At 42.9% G+C, this 22,273-nt stretch overlaps 1 protein-coding gene across 1 annotated transcript in view; it reads right to left on the bottom strand.

Moving 5' to 3' along the window:
- LOC123511038 overlaps positions 1-21,906 on the bottom strand; it is a 35,061-nt gene extending 13,155 nt beyond the window's left edge. The window contains exons 1-5 of the mRNA XM_045266654.1: positions 21,697-21,906; positions 5,692-5,861; positions 4,988-5,029; positions 2,634-2,740; positions 1,641-1,760 (exon numbers count right to left, since the gene is read on the bottom strand). Of these exons, the coding sequence (XP_045122589.1) occupies positions 1,641-1,760; positions 2,634-2,740; positions 4,988-5,029; positions 5,692-5,861; positions 21,697-21,906 (649 nt within the window). The remainder of the gene's footprint in view (positions 1-1,640; positions 1,761-2,633; positions 2,741-4,987; positions 5,030-5,691; positions 5,862-21,696) is intronic.
- Positions 21,907-22,273: the final 367 nt, after the last annotated feature.

Raw genomic sequence — 22,273 nt, 5'->3', positions numbered from 1 at the left:
AGAGAGAGAGAGAGAAAATTGGTGAAAGACGAGAGGCAAGGATGAAAAAAGGGGAAGGAGGAAAGGGAGAAAGTTGAAAGGAGACAAGGAAGAGAGAAAAAGAAATGGATGAAAGAGGAGGAAGAAGGCAGGCCGGTAACAGGGTGGGGAAAAATAAGAGGTATGGTTTGGTTTCTTTTCTCACCACCAGGCCATGTGGACTGCATTGACCCTTTATAATTGTGTGAAAACTATCATGGTGTGTGTGTGGGGGGGGAGGGGTGTGAGGGGAATGAAGATTAAACTGATTTCCTTGCCTTGTTTTGTGTGTGTTTCTTTTTCTTTTATATCCTTGGCTTTCCGGAATGTTTACCGAGTTCTCTCTCTCTCTCTCTCTCTCTCTCTCTCTCTCTCTCTCTCTCTCTCTCTCTCTCTCTCTCTCTCTCTCTCTTTTGTTAATTGTTCACAACTTTTCTTTGTTTTGTTACATTCACATTTCCTCTTCTTCTCTCCTCCACACCCAGCCCCAGCTCCTCTCTCTCTCTCTCTCTCTCTCTCTCTCTCTCTCTCTCTCTCTCTCTCTCTCTCTCTCTCTCTCTCTTATTTAAACTTAGTTACTCTCTCTCTCTCTCTCTCTCTCTCTCTCTCTCTCTCTCTCACACACACACACACACACACACCGCGTCGTCACGTGATCTCCGCATCCTCACATGCTCTCTTCAAGGTCACACGTGAAGCCTCTTCGTCCAGTAGAACACATATGGCAACACGGCACAGGACAGCTGGCGGGAGGGCGAGAGAGGTTAATGCTCCTTCCCTCTCTCTCTCTCTCTCTCTCTCTCAACACTATATAGTATCTTTTTTTCTATATTTATCCCTTCTCTTTCTTAATGCTATGGCATCTTTTCTTTCCTCTTCGTTTCTCTTATCTTTTAACATCGTTGTTCTTCCTTCTTTACCGTTTCTTCTGGTTTTCCTTCTCTCTTACTCACAATATCGTCTCCTTTTTTTTATTTAGCATTTTCTTCCCTTCTTTTCAAGGCCTTTATTCTCTCTCTCTCCTTCTTTTCCTTTCGATATAAACACCATGTTTATCCTCTTCCTTCTTTCCTTTCTTCCTTCCTTCTCCTCCTCTTCCTCCTCTTTCGTTACTTCACTCTTCTCACTGGTTTAAGCAAATGGAACGCAAGGTTGAATCGTATAGCTACCTTACTATCATCATTTTTCTAACCTGAAACGATGAAGCTGCATATGCGTCTCCTTAATAAATCTCATATGAGTTCCTTAGGAATGACTTCTTTAAAACTTGTCTTCGAAAGTCAATTGTCTTCATGAGATCGTCGTCGTTGTTGTTGCTGTTGTTGTTATTGTTGTTGTTGTATGTTATTGAATTATAGTGCCCTTTTGTTGTTTTCAAGTTGACGGAGACAATAGCAAACACAAAATTTAAAAAAATTATTGTGAGGAACATACGTAAGTGAATGAGTGGGTTTACCCCCGATGTTGCCAAGAGCTGCTCGGTCATTCACTTATTTATTTATTTGGGTCCATGCAGTCTACTCTGCCCTGGATGGCTTTGGGACTTTAATATACTACCTCAATGCTACTCTCCACTATCCTTCTAACCTCATCACCTCCATTGCCTCTCTCCCTCCTCATACCCGCTTTAGTCCTTGGCATCGCCGCCCTCTTACGAGTATCCAAGGCCTTCCCATTGGCCGGCGTGGGGTGAGCCCGCCACTGATTGGACAGAGCAGAGGGCGTAGTGCTAGCCACGCCCGCTGGCAGGAACACATCACTGGGCCGGAGAGACTGAGAGAGAGAGAGAGAGAGAGAGAGAGAGTAGTAAAAATTAGACGGAGAAACAAGTAGAAAACGAAAGATGAGAGGAAAGACAAACTGTACATGTTTGCAATTCACCACGGTCGTCTGCTGGTCACCCAGCCAGCCTTTCCCATTACGAACCGAGCTCAGAGCTCATCGACCGATCTTCGGGTAGGAATAATGAGACCACAACACACTCCATACACCGAGGCCACAACCCCTCGAGTTACATCCCGTACCTACTTAATGCTAGGTGAACAGGGGCTACACATTCGAACCCTGACCCTCTCGGTTGTGAGCCGAGCGTGTTAACCACTACACTACGCGGTGTGTGTGTGTGTGTGTGTGTGTGTGTGTGTGTGTGTGTGTGTGTGTGTGTGTGTGTGTGTGTGTGTGTGTGTGTGTTTCAACCGTGTGAATTCAAGCCTCCCTTTTTTTCTGTCACCTTCCATAGATCAAGCTCCCTCTGAGCACTGTAACAAGGGTGAGCATTGTTGCACTTCCACTCCGCTTCCCAGGATAGAACAGATAAGGAGACCAACTTGTTTAGAGTTTTGTTCCACTTTAAGATTATCCGATTGACTGATTGTTAATGTTGTTTCCCTTGTTCTTTCTTTTTCTTCTTCTGTATAAGGAGGGAGATTCAAACCGAACTCAATATCAAGAAGGAATAAATAGAATGAACATAAGGAAAGCCACAAGAAGCCAGTTGGTCTACACGTGACAGTGTCTTTTCTAATCATTCCCACTTACATCTATATATATTACCGGGGTGACGGAATAAGGCTTGGTGTCCGTCCACTTTATCTAGTCTCGGTAACAGGACGTACGGTACATGGGTGTCTCCAGGCTGAGCTCCCCTCGTGACGTAAAGATTCTGTGTTTAAGAGGGACGCGGGGAGGTGACTGAGGACCTGCTACCTCTGTTTGTTTGTTCCTGCAATGAAGTGTACGTAGATCCAGGGGATGATTCTGTCTCACCCGGACTCAGAGAATAATGCCTTGCCTCGACTATCCTCGTTTAAAAGAATATTGTCTTGGTGTACGTGTAAATAGACTAATAGATAAGTAAATAGATAGATAGAAGGTGAAATATTAACTCAAGCAGATTGACATGCCGAGAAAAAAACAAGCAAGACAGAGTGACAGTCAAACAAATAGGCAGATACAACATAGATGAACAAATTCGCAGGAACAAATACAGGTAATGAGACAAGCAAGCAATTTGAGACAGGTATTCGTCATGGGAAGAACTCAGAGAAGGATGAGGTAAGTCTGAGCATCCAAGAATGTCACGCCTTACAATCATCATCGCTGCAACCACCACCACCACCACCACCACCACCACCACCATCGCCCGCCGCCACCACCACTACCACCACCACCCCAACATTCCTACCTGGCGCCGCTGTGGTGGTGGTGGTGGACAGGCCGGCATGTAATTAGTCAACAGATGCATTACAATTGTCAGTCACTCTCCTTTCACATCCTTTCTTCTCCTCTCCTCTCCTCCTTCCTCCATCCTTCCCTCCCTCTCAGCATCTATTCTCTCTTCTCTCCCTTCCCGCATCCCTCTTCGTTTATTTTCTATGTTCCCTTTTCCTTCCTTCGTTTATTCGTTTCCTATTCGCTATACTATGTGTTCATTTATCTTTTTGTTTTATTTATACATACATTTTTAAACTAACAACGTCTCTCCCCGTGTCCCCTACTCTCTCTCTCTCTCTCTCTCTCTCTCTCTCTCTCTCTCTCTCTCTCTCTCTCTCTCTCTTCGTGTTCCCGAGAGCCCTTCAGCAAGGATTACATTATATCTGCAGTGTTTTTACTTGCGTCAACTCGTGCACGTGTCTTGGAAGAAAAAATAGTGTGCTTCGCCTTATATGTTGCAATACTCTGGGATACGCCCCTCACTTCACTTGACTGGGCGAGGCTGTGGAAGCTTCCATCATGTGAAGGGCTAGTGGCTCAATAACACAAGTGGAGTCTCCTATATTTATTTTCAATTTTTTGTATGTTTTTTTTTTCTTTTTTCTTAGTCAATGTTTCTATCATCATCGTCATTATCATCGTCCTGAATATCCTGATCGCTGTCACTATCATCACTATCGTCATCATCGTTGTTATCATTACTAGCATAAGAGTAGTGACTATTTCTGTTCGTCTATTACCTCTCACTGATTTAACATTTTCCTGACCTTTTTATTCCTTATTATCATCACCGTCATCATCATCAACAGCACCAGCATTGTTATCATCACCACCACCACCACCACCACCACCACCACACTCCTCGCCTCCCATCAGCCTATCAGACCTGTCCTGTATCCTTCACTCTCCTCTACTGCCTTCTTTGTGCCTCAATTATCAGTCTCATTACCTAATTATCCCTTTTTTTTTCTTGCAGACGCTTCATATATGGATACCAGTCCCCTCTCCCGGGCAGGTGTGCGGGGCTGCTCAGGTGTGCGTGTGTGCGTGTTCTTTGGAGGCTTCTTCCTGGAAGCAACTATACAGTGGCGGTGATGATGGTGGTGAGTGTTGGTGTGGTAGTGTGCATGATGGTAGTGTTGCTCTTTAGTAGTGTTTTAATGTTTTGTTTTTATTTTGCTTTGATTTTGTTTTGTGTTGTTTTGTGTTCGCGAGGTTTTTAAGTTCACGAGAATTGTAACCTGTCTGATGGGGAAAAATGCGCCAAGGTGCCGTCATACCAACACACGTTTTTTCGTCAACTCTGAAAACCGATAATTTGTTGAGCGCTTCATCTCACACACACACACACACACACACACACACACACACACACACACACACACACACACACACACACACACACACACACACACACACACACACACACACACACACACACACACACACACACTCTTTCGTCTGCACTTTCGTCGACAGTAAACTACATGGCATGACTACACGCTGAAAAGAAACGAACATACAGAAATATTCTTTTCTGGTAGTGTGTGGGGGAAATTCAATATTTGGTACAATGGATTTGTATTTATTTCTTACTTCCCTGCCGGGATAGCACCTGAAGTTTATTTGGTTTTGCTATTGTTAATAGTAATTGTTCAGGTTTTGTTGTGGTTGCCCAAATGTCAAGACAGTTAGGTTGAAGATAGAGGAATACCACACTTAATTTTCTTCTCACTTCTGCTTTGATTACTCTTACCGAAGACTATACCAGAGGAATGCTTTCTCTCGCCAGCTGCCACTATTGATAAAGAGACACATCAACTCTCATTTTCCTCACACTTTTAGCTGTTTGATCATCAGTTGTACCAAAGAAAACATGCAGAGGAATATCATTCGCCCTCATCCCTCAAGACAACACTATTTCTTCTTACTCTACGTAGCTTCTGTCCCCGGGCCACACCGCACTGCTGCAGTCGGGAGGTCAAACTCCAAGACAACGTAATGCACGCACGATACCAGCGACAGCCAGCTTTCCGTGTCCATAACTTACATGGCGAAACAATACTTATTCTCGTCCCTGTATTATCAAGGAAATGCATACTTTGTTATTCCAAGTATTAGAGGGCATCTGGAGATCAAGTTAATACCAGAGAGAGAGAGAGAGAGAGAGAGAGAGAGAGAGAGAGAGAGAGAGAGAGAGAGAGAGAGAGACTTGGCTTTATCATGAAATCATTTATCGACCAAAAAGCCAAATAGTGCCAACTGTGAAAGAGAGTAGGAAAAAAAAAATCGAAGAAAATGGAGAGATGCAGAAGAAAGAGGAAGGAGAAAGTAAATAGGATGGAAGAAGCAGGAAAGAGAATATAAAACAGCGGAAGAGGAATGAAAGAGGGCAAGAGGAAGATAGGAAAAGGTGAAACAGAAATGCAAGTGGAAGGAAGGGTGGATGGAAGGACATGCCAGTGTGGAGGATGAAGGGAGGGAGTGAGGAAGGGAGGTGGGTGGAAAGCGGGTGCCTGGGTGATGATGATGGGTGTCTGGTGGGAGGCGCGAGTTGGGTGAGGGTGGGTGAGGGGCGTGGGTGTGTTGGCAGTGATGTTGGTTGATATAGCTCGTGGAAGGGATGTTGGCTGGGTTATGAAGGACAAGATAAGGTGAAAGAGAAATAGTAAGAGAGAAAAAAGTAAATAGATAAAAATTGAAAGGCATATAGACAATAAAACGAAAGAAACAAAACTATGCAGGGACGCTGATAAAGATACCGAGAAATGAATAGAAAGTTCCTGAACGTTGATATAAAAAGAAATATAAATCAAGACCAAAGAAGAAGAAGAAGAAGAGGCAGGAAACTGAGATAAAATCAGCTACAGGAAAATATAAAGAAATAAGGAATCAAAATCCGGAAAAAATACATAAAAAAAATGTAATTAAATACTTTATGAAATTAACAAAGAATCTACTGCGTTCAACTTTTTTCCCTTTTCTTTTATATTTTCATCTTTTGTTTTTTTCCCCTACATCACTTCGCCGCCTTTCCTGCATCCCTCGTTCCCTCTGGCGGCCATCCAGGGACTGATGCCACGGGAATATAAAGGACAGAGAGAGAGAGAGAGAGAGAGAATGTGTGTGTGTGTGTGTGTGTGTGTGTGTGTGTGTGTGTGTGTGTGTCACTGTCGCAGTTTGATGGTAAATAATCGGGTTTTTTTCTGTGTTGCAAATTTGGATTTTTTTTTTTTCTTCTTCTTCATCTTCCTCTTCTACTAACGACCTTACGTTCCTTAGAGGTTACGTTTTAGCTGTGCGTTCCATTAGGATTTAATCAGAGTAGAATATACTTTTGTGTTATATAATGCTCTTTTTGATGTTATTATTTTTCACATATGATTCACTTGGACTAATTTGAGGTATGAGTCTTTTTTTCTTTTTTGTTTCATCTTCTTTTTATTATCCATTATATCGATATTGTGAGATGAAACTCTAATAAGACTGCGATAACGGTAAGATGATGCTGATAATGGTGATCACAGTACAGTAGATTTCTTTATTTACTTATTCTGCTTTCTTTTTCTATGTTCTCGACGAATAGCACTGGCAGACATTTCCACTTCTATGCCTTTAATTCCACACAATCATTCCCATCTGCTGCCTGATATTAGATAATGATTGTGATAATGATGACTATGACAGTGAAAACGAAACACTTCTAACCTCAATACTTTCATTATACTAACATAATAATTTTTCCTTCGCCTGTCTGTCTGTCTGGCTCACATGACCAACGCCCCCCACAGGCAAATTGATGAGGCGCGCGTGTAGAGGGAGAGTGTGTGGGAGGAGAGGGGGAAAGGGAATCTGAGGGTGAGAGGGGGAAGGGGAATTTCAGGGGAAGGAGGGTGGGGAAATCTAAGTTTGGCGAGTGAGGAACAGTGTGTGTGTGTGTGTGTGTGTGTGTGTGTGTGTGTGTGTGTGTGTGTGTGTGTGTGTGTGTGTGTGTGTGTGTGTGTGTAAGATAGAGTATATAGTAAAGGAAGGGAGTAAAGAGAGAAAGAAAAGTAAAATGAGGAAGAGAGAGAGGAGTAAGAGAAGGAGGAGGAGGAGCAACAGGAAGAAGAGGAGGAGGAAAATCATGGAGAGTGGCTGAAAAAAAAAAAAGGGAATATGACGTACTTTAGCGGATAATGTAAGGAATAAAGGAATGGATGAACGAAAGAGTGAGAGGCAAGGATAAAAGAAAAGAAATGCAGAAAATAATGACAGAAAGAAAAAATGGAACACTAACGACGTGGAGAACAAGATGAAGGGGTAGATTGAAAGGAAGAGACGAAAGATGAAGGCAACCATAAAGAGAACGAGGTCAGAATATTGCATGAAAAAAAAAAATAACCACATGGGAAACACTTCTTGGAAATTTGAAGATCATATGACATTTTCTCTGCCATTCCCTCCCCCCTTCCCTTCCTCTCTCCCTCCCATCTCCCCTTGGTATCCAGTGTCTCCCGGGGCGTGAGTGACAGGGCTAACTGGTGCCTGACGGTGATGAAGTGGTCGCAGGAGACAGGTCTTGCGTGGCGCCTCCCTCAGCTGGACACGGGGACTGTTATAGGAGGTGAGGAAAGAGGAGGGAAATTCTCTCTTCACTGCCTACTCACCTCCTAAGAGGATATGCATACATACATATTTGTACATAAATGCATGCCTACCTTTCTACATACATGCATACATACTACAGAGAGAAAAACAGACATATAAACGCAGACAGACAGATAAACAAAAAAAAAAAAAATAAATAGAATGACAAACGATTTATCTACCGATTTTTAAACCATTGCTAAAAACTCCACCTTAAATGATTCTGGGCTTGTGCCATCCCCCATCTCCTCTTCCTTCTGACTATTTCATGCCTTCAGTCAAAGTTCTTCGTAATAATGTTTTCCATGCCCTCGCTGGCCTATACCCTCGGAAGGCTGATGGGGTCCCTCCTATTGTTCTCAAAAACTGTTCTGTGCTTGTACCTTACCTGGCCAAACTCTTTCAGTTATGTCTATCAACTTCTACCTTTCCTTCTTGCTGGAACCTTGCCTACATTCAGCCTGTTCCTAAAAAGGGTGACCGTTCTAATCCCTCAAACTACCGTCCTATAGCTTTAATCTCTTGCTCGTCTAAACCTTTTGAATCTTTCCTCAATAGGAAGATTCTTAAACATCTGTCACTTTACAATCTTCTATCTGATCGCCAGTATGGCTTCCGTCAGCGTTGCTCTACTGGTGATAATCTGGCGTTCCTTACTGAGTCTTGGTCATCCTCTTTTAGAGATTTTGGTGAAACTTTTGCTGCTGTGTTAGACATATCAAAAGTTTTTGATAGAGTCTGGCACAAAGCTTTGATCTCAAAACTACTCTCCTACGGTTTCTATCCTTCTCTCTGCAACTTCATCTCAAGTTTCCTTTCCAACCGTTCTATTGCAGCCGTGATAGACGGCCACTGCTCTTCTCCTAAATCTATTAATAGTGGTGTCCTGTCACCCACTCTCTTTCTATTATTCATTAATGACCTTCTTGACCTGTCTTCAACTTCCTTCTCACCGCCGAAATATTGCATTTCTTTCTATCTTTTACCGTTATTTTCATGCTAACTGCTTTACTGATCTTGCTACCTCCATGCCTCCCCTCCTCCTGCGGCCTCCTGCACAAGGCTTTCTTCTTCCTCTCATCTCTATTTTGTCAAATTCTCTAATACAAGAGTTAACCAGTATTCCCAATCATTCATACCTTTCCTTGGTAAACTTTGGAACTCATGCCTACTTCGGTATTTCCATCTTCCTACGACTTGACTTCTTTCAAGAGGACGGTTTCAAGACATTTGTCCCTGCCTTTCGGCTAATTCTTTATCATTCTTTTAGGAACTTGCATTTCAAATGGGCCTTTTTATTTTTATCTTTAGTTGCCCTTGGCTAGTCTCCCTCTTGCATAAAAAAAATATATACATGTTCAATTGATTGGAGTAATTTAATCCCTTGAATTGCAATTATCATGAATCTTATGAGATTTTCCATGATAATTGAAAAAAGCTTCCCTCAACAAAACACTCACGTTTACGCTCGTCTTTTCCATGAAACGAGAAAGTGACTACCACATAAATCGGTCCTTCTTCAGCACCTCAAAGCGTCTCTCTTTACTTCCACCCTTCTTCAACTAACGACTCTCTTCCTCCATTTCTCCACGTCACCGTACTTTCTTTTTTTCCCTCCTCTCACAACCGCACTTTCTCCCTTTCTCCCACGTGCAGTACCTCACGTTTCTCCCAGCGGTGACCCTGCCATGCGCCGCTACTATTGGAGGAATGACATGTGACGTTATGCTTCCTTTCGCGTCTGAATCTGAACTGGCCTTGGGTTTATTGCAGGGATGACTGACTGTCTGACGCACTTACTGGCTAAGATTAATTCGTCTCTTAAGCAAGACAGAGAAGAGGACAGGAGAAGAGAGGAGAGGAGAGGAGGGAAGTGGGAGGTAGACACGTAGAAATGGCGTATGAAATTGTTCGCGTACAATGAGGATGTGGAGGAAGAGGCGGTGGAGGAGGAGGAGGACGAGGAGGTAGTCTGCTTTAAAAAAATGATAAATGGGATATTATTTGATTTACAGACTACGTGTGTGTGTGTGTGTGTGTGTGTGTGTGTGTGTGTGTGTGTTTCACTGTTTGATCTGCTGCAGTCTCTGACGAGACAGCCAGACGTTACCCTACGGAACGAGCTCAGAGCTCATTATTTCCGATCTTCGGATAGGCCTGAGACCAGGCACACACCACACACCGGGACAACAAGGTCACAACTCCTCGATTTACATCCCGTACCTACTCACTGCTAGGTGAACAGGGGCTACACGTGAAAGGAGACACGGAGACACACCCAAATATCTCCACCCGGCCGGGGAATCGAACCCCGGTCCTCTGGCTTGTGAAGCCAGCGCTCTAACCACTGAGCTACCGGGTGTGTGTGTGTGTGTGTGTGTGTGTGTGTGTGTGTGTGTGTGTGTGTGTGTGTGTGTGTGTGCGTGCGTGCGTGCGTGCGTGCGTGCGTGCGTGTAAGCACGTGCTCGTCTGTCTCTGTCTGGCTTGATCTCTTACATCTGAAAATTGAGATAGGAATACACATCTAATTCTATCTTGGCAATCATACCTACACGAACACACACACACACACACACACACACACACACACACACACACACACACACACACACACACACACACACACACACACACACACACACACACACACACACACACACACACACACACATAGACAGACAGACAGACAGACAGACAGACAGACAGACAGACAGACAGACAGACAGACAGACAGACAGACAGACAGACAGACAGACAGACAGACAGACAGACAGACAGACAGACAGACAGACAGACAGACAGACAGACAGACAGACAGACAGACACACACACACACACACACACACACACACACACACACACACACACACACACACACACACACACACACACACACACACACACACACACACACACACACACACACACACACACACACACACACACACACCTATATTTACTTTATATGCTTCGACTGTGTTTCGTGAAGGCACGGATGGAGGAGGAGAAAGAGAAGGAGTTAAAGAGAGAAGTGTCTAGTGGTGGTGGTGGTGGTGGTGGTGGTGTTGGTGGTGGTGGTGGTGGTGTATAATAGTGTATGGTGATGGTGGTGCAGAATTTCGGTCACCAGCTCAGTCTTACCTGTGCGTCAGATGCGTCTTGTATGTGTTGATTAGGCTTATCTAGGGAACAGCCAGTGGGATGCATGTCACTCTTTCTTGGTTATTCTTATGCTGGTTCTCCTCACACTATTCTCCTCCGCATTACAACGCATTACAGATTTTAAGTATTGGAATCATTATTTTTGCACTACTACTACTACTACTACTACTACTACTACTACTACTACTACTACTGTTGGTGTTGCTGCTGCTGCCTCTGCCACCTCTATCTATCTACCTACTTATCTATCTATCTATCTATTTTTCTATCCATCTATCTATATATTTTCTAGGATGAATATTCTTACTTTTTTTCCTGTGTTTTTTGTTTTCTTTCTATCTTGCTATTTTTTCCTCTTTTATCTTTTCTCTTTCTCAAGCATGTGTTTCAGATACGAGCTTGCCAAGTCAGGTGGCTAAGAGAGAGAGAGAGAGAGAGAGAGAGAGAGAGAGAGAGAGAGAGAGAGAGAGAGAGAGAGAGAGAGTATGGGGGGGGAAGGTTAGAATAGGGACAGGACGTTGCTACTTGAATCTTGAGTAGTTGTAGCTCTCTCTCTCTCTCTCTCTCTCTCTCTCTCTCTCTCTCTCTCTCTCTCTCTCTCTCTCTGCTTTGCTCGCTTATCTATCTATTTTCATGATACAGAGCTGTGGAAATAGGTGGTAAATTGGAGGAGGAAGAGGAGTTAGAAGAGGAGAAGGAGGGGGAAGGAGGAGGAACAAGAAGAGGAAGTGAAAGTGAAAGATAAGATAGGTAAAGAATGAAGATTGATCCCCCACACACACTTAAACACATGCACGCACTTAAACACACACACACACACACACACACACACACACACACACACACACACACACACACACACACACACACTGATAAGATTAACTCAACAAAACACCAGCACGCAAAAAACGTGAATCAGAACCACAAGTACCATATTCTTTTTTACTAGTAAATTTAAACTGCAATGGAAAAAAAATTGCAACAAAATCAAGAGTTGATCAGGTAATTAAATCGGTGTGTTTTGTCCGTAGGGTTTAATTGCAACATTCAATCTCCGATGGATTGAAGGAGGCAGGAGGAAAATGGAAGAGGAATTGGAGAGTGAGAAGGACAAGTGGTAAAGGCAGGAAGAATAAAGGGATCTGAAGAAAATGAGTAAAGAGGGATTGGTCACTCATAAGGAATTGGAAAATAAATTGGTTACTTGGTCCAGGAGAACATTATATAAAGTTTTTGAAGAGGGACGTGATAGAGTTCTGAATTGAGTTGTTGACATACCTGAGGTAACAGAAGCCGACAGTTGCAGATAAGGTGAAATGTAGAAGAGGATGGAAGATAATGCTGAGTATGCTGAGGAAGCCAGGCAAGAAATAAAGATATAAAAGATTCTTTCATCGTTCTTCCTTAAATGCATGTAGTGATGCTATTCGGAGAAAAATATCAATTAAGCTCTTGAAGACCTGCTGATACATGAAGAAAACTTAGGATTTTCTTGAGTTGCTTCGTGTACTTTCATCTTACATTTTTCTCGCTTCGATGTAAAACTCACGGGAAGCAACACTAATATATCCCAATGTAGTTATTTAAGTAGGATTACTACGCCAACAATAAAGCTGAAAAGCAAGTGCTACTATACTGTATTGCGTGTGTGTGTGTGTGTGTGTGTGTGTGTGTGTGTGTGTGTGTGTGTGTGTGCGCGTTATTCGAACTCGGTCCCTCTCAGTTGTGAGCCGAGCGTGTTAACCACTGTTCTACGCGGTGTGTGTTGTGTTGTGGTGTGGTGTGGTGTGGTGTGGTGTGGTGTGTGTGTGTGTGTGTGTGTTGTATGTGTGTATGGCAGTCACTTTCCCGCTTCATGGAAAAGACGAACGGAAACGTACGAGTGTTGTTATGGTATTTTTATTTACTTATCACGGGAAGTCTCATGAACATTAGGTAACAGTCCGGATGTTGTGCTGGCCAGTTCTTGTGTTGTAGTAAGACGAAGGTATCTCTCTCCATCACGTTTTTTTTTTTTTTTTCGGTGCTGAGAAATACCAATCAGTCAATCAGTCTTTACCCACAAATACCTCGTGGTCGAAAATGTAGAGCAGGGGTTCTCAACCTGGGGTACGCGTATCCCCAGGGGTACTTCAGAGAAATTTTAGGGGTACGTGGCAGCTTTCTCAAAATACTTCAGCTTTGAATAACTACAAATTTGTTTATAGTATACAATGTGGCCTACTTGTGCTAGGCTGGATGTGTCCTTCACTAGAACCAGGATACGTTAACAACGTTAACAAGGAAACTCTTGGAGTTATATTACTTGAAAGGAAGTTCTCTTGGATTGCAGTTGCCACACAACCTTGCAAACCTATAATATTTGTTCCGATTTATTATTTTATATGTTATTTACACGCACAGTGACTTATTTATCACTATCACTAGTTACAAGTTAGAACTAGCTGCAAGCAACACTAGTTCACTGCCATAATGATCGAAAATTGTCTGATATAGTTCCTTTTTGGTAAATGCATTGCATGTTAGTCACATATAGTGTCTCCCTGTGAGGTACAAGTTCCTATCGACACTACCTCATAGAAACATACTAATATCAATTAAAAATTTTGTCTGCTCCACATATATATCACAAATTAAACTTAATAAACTAAGTCAATAAACCATGCATTTATTCTTACCCTTCCTGACGCTGCATTGTGGGAAAGGGGTACGTGATCAATACTGAAAGCCTTCGAGGGGTACATAAGATTAAAAAGGTTGAGAACCCCTGATGTAGAGTGTAGTACGCGCATAAAACAGAATATATTTATAAATCAATAAATGAAGAAAATATAAATTGTATTGGCTTTCCTTTATAATCTATGCAATTTTTTTTGAAAGCGAGATCATGAATATTCCTTATCTTCTCTTGGCTGATCTTCTTAAGACAAAAAGATGTAAATAGAAAAGCGAATAGATAATGATAATAAAGCAACTTGGTTAACACATCGTCATTAAGTCTTGGTAATGACTTCACCAGAACTTTATACATTTTACAGAAGACAAGAAAAATACTCTTTTCACCAAAAAATAAATCAACCAACACGAATCTAGCTAGTTAATGACTTCATCACTAACACTGACTTTCTTGTAATTACTAAAAATAGAATCTGAACCTTCATTACCATACCCTGATACCATGAAAAAAAACATCTTAATTTACATATCATTACGCAAAGACTTCACCATTAACATCCTGATTGCCTTCCTGACGAGAGTATTAACGAGATTCTTACCCAACCTTCACTTACCCTTCTCATCCTTTCAGCGACATATGACCTTGTTGTGACGCCGTATCTCGATCAGCTGAAGTTATTTTCTTCTTTTTTTTTTCTCCACACAAAAACTTAACAAGAGTCTGTTCATCTAATTTTCCTGCTTCTTGGTCACTGGACGCTTTCAAGTAGACACCCTTTCGTCATGCTCCGTCACTAAACCTTCACTAATTTCTGCCATACTCGCGTTCATGAAAGGCGCCTTGTGTCGAGTGTCAAGTGAGCTGATCTACATGGTGACGCTGCTTTATCTGTGTTTTTAAGATATTTTTTGTTGATGTTGATGTTGATATTCTTATTTATCATTTTTTTCCATTGTTACACCATTATTACTATTGTTATTGTCATTATTATGTTACTATCTCTATTATCATCGTCATTTTTTTCAAAGCAACACTCCATTTGTTTTCTTAGTTTCGTTACGAGTTTGATTTTTCCTTACAGTCAATAATGGTTCAGTCTACATTAGTTGAGTACATTAGTATTCAATGAAAAGAATCACGTTTTCTCTGCAATTGTAAGTGATAACAAAATAGTCGTCATAAAGATAAAAGAGCGTAGAGAAATTACATAGCTGCGTCAATGCATTCAGAAAGCAGGCTGCAGGTGAGGTGCAGCAGGAAACACCTGATTAGCGAATGAAAAATGCAAGACGCACAAGATAAACGGGATGTGAAGAATAAAGAGTGAGATAGAGAAACGATGAAAGATAAGACAGAGACAGTGTTGTGTTTCCCATACATACAATTACGGAAACATGTATACTCAGAAAGAAAGAACAGGAATTAAGGGAAGATACAGGTAAAGATAGCGATACATGAGAGAGAGAGAGAGAGAGAGAGAGAGAGAGAGAGAGAGAGAGAGAGAGAGAGAGAGAGAGAGAGAGAGAGAGAGAGAGAGAGAGAGAGAGAGAGGTGGGGGAGAGGAGGGGGGGTGTTGCTGCATAACACACACACACACACACACACACACACACACACACACACACACACACACACACACACACACACACACACACACTTGATATGAACCACTGACTCCACCTTCCCCTCCCCTTCAATGACACTATACTGTATAACCCCATTGTTGTTGCCATAAGGAAGATGAATGATTAACTCTCCCTCACCCTTCCTCTCCCTTGCCTCACTTCCCTTCATGACTCTCTCCCTTTCTCTCCCTAAGCATCTCCCCACTCCCTCCCTTTCCTTATGTATCACTCTACTCCCCCCCCAATGTGTGTTTTTACTGTATGATCTCCCACAGTGAATCCTTCTCCCTTCCCTCACTCTCCCTCGCGGCCCATCCTCTCTCCCTTCCCACACGACTACCCATCAACTACACGTGTCAAGGTCAGAGGAGGGACAACAACACTGCTGCAGTTCACTCTTACTTTTAGGAAGAGGAGAAAGAGGTGGAGGAGGAGGAGTAGGAGGAGGAGGAATACAAAGGAATACAAAGGAAGGCAAACAGCAACAGATCCTGAGGTCCTTACTAGGCTGTTTGTTGAGACTATCTACTAAATACCAGTGATAGAGACATGACAGCAAAGCAGAAGGCTCCTCCCCACCCACCCCTCCCTCCAGCCAAGGCTGGCAGGAAAAAAAAACATGGAATTTCATTAGAGAGTTGAGAAGAAAATATGTAATCTTCGTCTGACTATTAGTATTTGTGGGGGAAGGTGTTACAGTTTGGTAAATGTAATGTTGGTTTGCATTGTGCATTGACAATCGAGTGATTTTTTTCTTTATATTTTTATTGCCCTTGGTCAGTTCTCCTCTCTTCCATGAAAAAAAAAAAATGTGTACGTGGATGCACAATGTGTATGTTGAAGCGGCAGCTTTGCCTGCCGCTTTCTAGGGAGGCAGCAGTCAATCAGGCCCCAGCTGAGTTCAGTCCACTGAGATAGCATACTTTCCCTGTAGGGACGCCCTAAGCTGGTTTCCCCTTGCAACATTGATCCCTGGTACTTTAGTTTCCGATGGTGATCAATAGTTGACAAGGCCCTCTCCAAACACAGCCAGTCATAGGTCGAGAGTAGTAGTGGTGACTGTAACTTTGGGCTATCTGTTCGTGTGATCAGTGTTGTGTAGAGTGTATGTAGACACAGTGTTGAGTCAAGAAGCTGGTGTGGCAGCCTTACCTGGCTTGCGAGAGAGGCAGCAGTCAATCAGGCCCTAGCTCCGTACAACCACTGTAAAAGTGCACTTCCCTTTACAGGGCACATCACACTGTATAGTTACCCTACACAGTGGTGATCCCTGGTACCTAAAATCCCGATGATGGTCACCAACGGTCAGGGCTCTCGACAATCCACAGCCCTTCACAGATCGAGAGCAAAAGTAGAAGTATGGAGGTGATGGCGTAGTGGATAAGGTGCTGAGCGTGAGATCGGGCCGACGTCCATGCGTAGATTCGAATCCCATCACTTACCGCCTTGAAACTTTGTCATTTGTCGAGTGGTTTATAGTTACCTACTTGCCACCATGATACCCAGGTTTTAGGTGAAGGTGTAATTGCTTTCCACCAAAGATGCGCTTAGGTGGAGATATGGCCCCTAATATGGGTACTACTATAAATAAAATTGCCTGCGCCGCTAATGAGTTGAAGTTGGACAGCACTTCCCATACTCTTCGAGTAAACCTACAGGCACTATAGGCCATACATAAAAAAAAAGTGATTGTTGACTCCGAGCTAACTGCGTCATGTACAGAGGATGAGAGTAATTAAAGCTAACGGGCAATTTTGAGCACGATCAGAGGCCCAGGAGATCAGAAAAAGTTTAAGTTATTCGGAGATGAATAGTGACAACCAGGGATTAGCCTTGAAGTATTTATCAAGGCTAACTTTGAATATTTCGATAGTACCTGAGTTAAAGACATTTGACGGCAGACCATTCCATTTATTTGCTATGCGATTAAAGCAAATGTGTTTGGATCCATTTGTTATAAAATGCTTACCCACAATCTTAAAACCATTGTTTCTGGTGACATTTGACCGGTCGACCGATACGCATTTCTCAATGTTTCAAACTTGTGAAGCCATTGAAAATTTTGAAAAGCGTAATAAGGTCATCTCTTACTCTCAGCTTCTCAAGAAAAAATCTATTTAGTTCTTTAAGGCGTTCCTCGTAGGATTTTGTTTCGCAGCCTTAGGATCATATTTTTTTTCTAATTTCTCGTTATTTTTTTTTTTTTTTTTTTTTTGTAATAAGGTGACCAAAACTGAACATTGTATTCGAGATGTGGACGCACTAGCAAGTTATATAATGTTGATATTATTTTCTTGGATTTGAAAGTAAAAATTCTTCCAATGAAACCAACTAATTTATCTGCAATTTTAATGACCGGCACATTGTTTGCTTGGCTTGAGGTCCTCTGAAACTATGACGCCAAGAACTTTTTCTTTATCCACACTCGTCATGGATGTATTGTTTATCTTGTATGTCGCCTGAGGATTTTGATTTCCTATGTGTAACACGTGGCATTTATCTATATTGAATTTCATTTGCCACTTATTTGACAATTCGATGAGAGTATCTATATCACCTTGCAAAATTTGTCTTTCATTTTCCGAGTCTATCTTGTTTGCAGTTTTTGTGTCATCCGTGAATTTTGATAGCTTAGAATTTATTCCTTCGTCGATGTCATTAATATATAAAAAGAATAGGTCCCAGAACTGATTCCTTGAAGAACTGCTTACGTTAATCCACTCTTAAGATTGAACAATTAATCACTATTCGTTTACGGTCTGACAGCCAATCCTCAATCTATGCTTCGATGTCACCAGTTATACCGTGTGCTTTTACTTTATTGATGAGACGTTTATGTGGAACTTTGTCAAAAACCTTTTGGAAATCTAGTTATATAATATCGGTCGCTCTGGTGTTGTACAAATTATATAAATTATGTCATGGAAAAAGTCAAGTAGATTAGTTAAACATGACCGCTTGTTTCTAAATCCATGTTGTGATTCGTAAATTATGCTATTACTTTCTAAGAATGCTACAGCTTCATCTCTCAAAACTGTCTCCATTAGCTTACCTGCCACTGAAGCCAATACTTTTTTTTTTTTTCTGATGTAACTAAAAAATTCTATAGGATTTCACTTACTTCTGTTTGCAATATGGAGTTAATAATTCTTTTTGCTTTCTCTGATAAGTTTTTTTTAGTATGGCGTCCCAGTTTATTATGATCGGTTTTGTCTCTTTCGTTTTGAGTTATTTTATATTTTCGTTAGGTTCGTTTTCTAGCGGAGAGACAAGGTTTTTTTTTTTATTTCTGAGTTCTACCATTTCGCCATATTGTTGACGATTGAACACCTATTTCACAGTGGAACAGAGGATTTTACAGCTAGTCAAATTTATGGGTAAGTATTTTCCACTCTTCGTTTATACAATTTATACTTGAAAATTGGCTCCAATCGCTTTCAGACAAAATTTTTCCGGGTTTTCCAAAATTTACCCAGTGAAAGTCAGGTAGTTATTATTTACTTTTACTTGGAAGGATCTTATTTGTTTTAATACTGAATGTAATCGTCCGGTGGTCACTCGAGCTGAATTCAGAACCAACTTCTACGTTAGTTCTAAATTCAGCACGGAGGAGGAGGAGGAAAGAGGAAAAGGAAGAGGAGGAGGAGGAGGAGGAGGAGGAGGAGGAGGAGGAGGAGGAGGAGGAGGAGGAGGAGGAGGAGGAGGAGGAGGAAGAAGAAAATAACATCTGAGGTGTGAGGAATAATGAATGTTGTGTGCGTATTACGTGTTTTGTTTATTAATATGATGAACACACACACACACACACACACACACACACACACACACACACACACACACACACACACACACACAACCACACACACACACACACACACACACACACACACACACACACACACACACACACACACACACACACACACACACACACACACACACACACACACACACACACACACACACACACACACACACACACACACACACGCCCGGTAGCTCAGTATTTAGAGCGCTGGCTTCACAAGCCAGAGGACCGGGGTTCGATTCCCCGGCCGGGTGGAGATATTTGGGTGTGTTTCCTTTCACGTGTGGCCCCTGTTCACCTAGCAGTGAGTAGGTACGGGATGTAAATCGAGGAGTTGTGACCTTGTTGTCCCGGTGTGTGGTGTGTGCCTGGTCTCAGGCCTATCCGAAGATCGGAAATAATGAGCTCTGAGCTCGTTCCGTAGGGTAACGTCTGGCTGTCTCGTCAGAGACTGCAACAGATCAAACAGTGAAACACACACACACACACACACACACACACACACACACACACACTCTCTCTCTCTCTCTCTCTCTCTCTCTCTCTCTCTCTCTCTCTCTCTCTCTCTCTCTCTCTCTCTCTCTCTCTCTCTCTCTCTCTCTCTCTCTCTCTCTCTCTCTCTCTCTCTCTCTCTCTCTCTCTCTCTCTCTCTCTCTCTCTCTCTCTCTCTCTCTCTCTCTCTCTCTCTCTCTCTCTCTCTCTCTCTCTCTCTCTCTCTCTCTCTCTCATTGGTATTCCCTATCACTGGTATTTTCCTTTACATCCAAACATTACTCAAACACCACCACCTCACTCGCTCCGTCTTTCTCGTTAATCTCTTCCTTTTACCCATTTAATCTCCCTTACATCCTCTCCCTTTATCTTTACTCCGTCCTTTTCTAAACTCCTTTATACACCTCCACGTTCTCGTCCCGCCACAGCGAGCAAGACGAGACTCTAGGTACGTGACTGACAATTAAAGATGTTCCGGTGCGTGTGACTCTGAGCTTCTTATCACCTGGAGGAAGTTACTTACGGAAGAGTTAGTTGTGGTGGTGATGGTGGTGGTATGTTTTTCTGTCTTGTGTGTTTTTAAATGTGATTTAGGTGTTGTAGATAATGTAATGCGTTAGAGTACTTTTTATTTATATCATGTTTGTTATTGTTGTCTGTTTTTAGTTGGTGAAGTATGTGTGTGTGTGTGTGTGTGTGTGTGTGTGTGTGTGTGTGTGTGTGTGTGTGTGTGTGTGTGTGTGTGTGTGTGTGTGTGTGTGTGTGTGTGTGTGTGTGTGTGTGTGTGTGTGTGTGTGTGTGTGTGTGTGTGTGTGTGTGTGTGTGTGTGTGTGTGTGTGTGTGTGTGTGTGTGTGTGTGTGTGTGTGTGTGTGTGTGTGTGTGTGTGTGTGTGTGTGTGTGTGTGTGTGTGTGTGTGTGTGTGTGTGTGTGTGTGTGTGTGTGTGTGTGTGTGTGTGGGTGTGACTGTGTGTGTGTGGGGGGGGGGTGAGTGTTGATGGGTTTTTGGCTGTGTGTCTTCGCCTCGTAATATTTAAATCAGGTTTTTATGTTCTCAGAAATTAGTACCAGCGTGTCCTTGGCGTCTTGATCTGTTGAATATATACATGATATACAAAGCTCCTCTTTTTGTTCGAGTCGTTTGTGATTATTTGCATGAGCTTGTTGTAGAGAGAGAGAGAGAGAGAGAGAGAGAGAGAGAGAGAGAGAGAGAGAGAGAATATGTTCAGTTAGTACACATTCCTAAATATAATGCAACGTTGGTGGTTTTAGACGTACTAACTCTTTGCAGTTTTATCTGTGTTGGTGGGTGTGGATGTGTGTACGTGTGGTTACGCACGTAGGAAGGTATAAGAAACGTCGGTAACGCGAGAGATCCCTTGGAGACGGAATAACCCCCCCCTCCCACGCACACATATGCAAGAAGTGGAGGAGGAGTAGGATCTGGAAAAAGCGTAGAGGGAGTTAAATTCGAAAGGGAGAGGAGGATAAGGTTCTGAAAGTGATATGGAGGATGCTGATGGTCTGGAAGCGAGTAGAGGAGAGCGAGGGCTTGGAAAAGAGTAGAGAGAGAGAGAGAGAGAGAGAGAGAGAGAGAGAGAGAGAGAGAGAGAGATTACTGGTTTTAATACTGTCTCATCACGTGCCGCAGTTCACAGTATCTAGTACAGCTGTGAATTCATTGCCTGATGGAGCAACCCACGATTGTGCCCTGTACTGTATTGGCCGGCGAAGAAAGGAGGCAGGAGGAACAAAACTGCTCTAGGACTGGTAGACTCAACACAGAAAAATCCCGTGCATCATGTATTCAGAAGCGCAATAGGGATCTCAGGCGCTAGAGAGGCACAGCAACAGTGGCCTAATGAGTGAACAATACGGGCGTGGCTGTCTCTATTGGCCACTTAAAAGATTTTAGGAAGCTATACCGTTCCCTCAACCTTAATGAAAACGATTCCGTGCAAATCTTATGTCATTTCAAAAGCACTAACACTAAAAGAAGTAGTTGAGTAGTAAATCGTTTTCTTTTAGTCAGCGTTGTAATATTTTGCTTAGACCTGAGTTGTAGAGAAACCACGTGGTCCCCAGCAATCAGAGGGTTAAAGATGTGAGGTGCATCAGTTGTCATGACGGCAGCGTGACGTGAAGCTGCAGCGTGATCGATATACGTAGTACGGTCATGGAGTGCACACATACAGTACGCAGCACAGGTAAGCTTCCCGCCCCAGACTGATGGTGGTGGCTGCCCCTTCCCCACTCCCACCAGACGCTCGCTGGGGCCTGTCATGGCATCTGATTGAGTGTGCGAATCGATGCACCGCCGAGAGTGGCCGTGAGAGGTTTCAGGGAGGCCTCAAAATAAGCGGAGTCACGGCACTGTGTTGCTCGCCGGTTAGTGTTCATAATAACGGGGTCGAGTACCCAGTGACCCTGGAGGGAAGCGCGAGAGCGGTATGTGTGTGGCTGGCAGTGGCTGCCGGCTGGCTTGCAGGCCGGGAGGGAGGGAGAGGAGTGTGGCTGGCTGGGAAAAGAGAGGTAGGGCGGGGAGCGCTGGGGAGGGAAGGGGAGTTGCCTGCCGTGGCTTCAGGTTGCTTGTTAATGTTTTGGAAACGTTTCAGTATTTCACAACCAACAGTACTAGAATACGGATGCAC

The sequence above is a fragment of the Portunus trituberculatus genome, chromosome 31 (genome assembly GCF_017591435.1).
Source record: "Portunus trituberculatus isolate SZX2019 chromosome 31, ASM1759143v1, whole genome shotgun sequence".
NCBI lineage: Eukaryota > Metazoa > Arthropoda > Malacostraca > Decapoda > Portunidae > Portunus > Portunus trituberculatus.
Note: the sequence above shows the minus strand (reverse complement) of the source record. Positions and strands in the feature narration are given on the sequence as shown.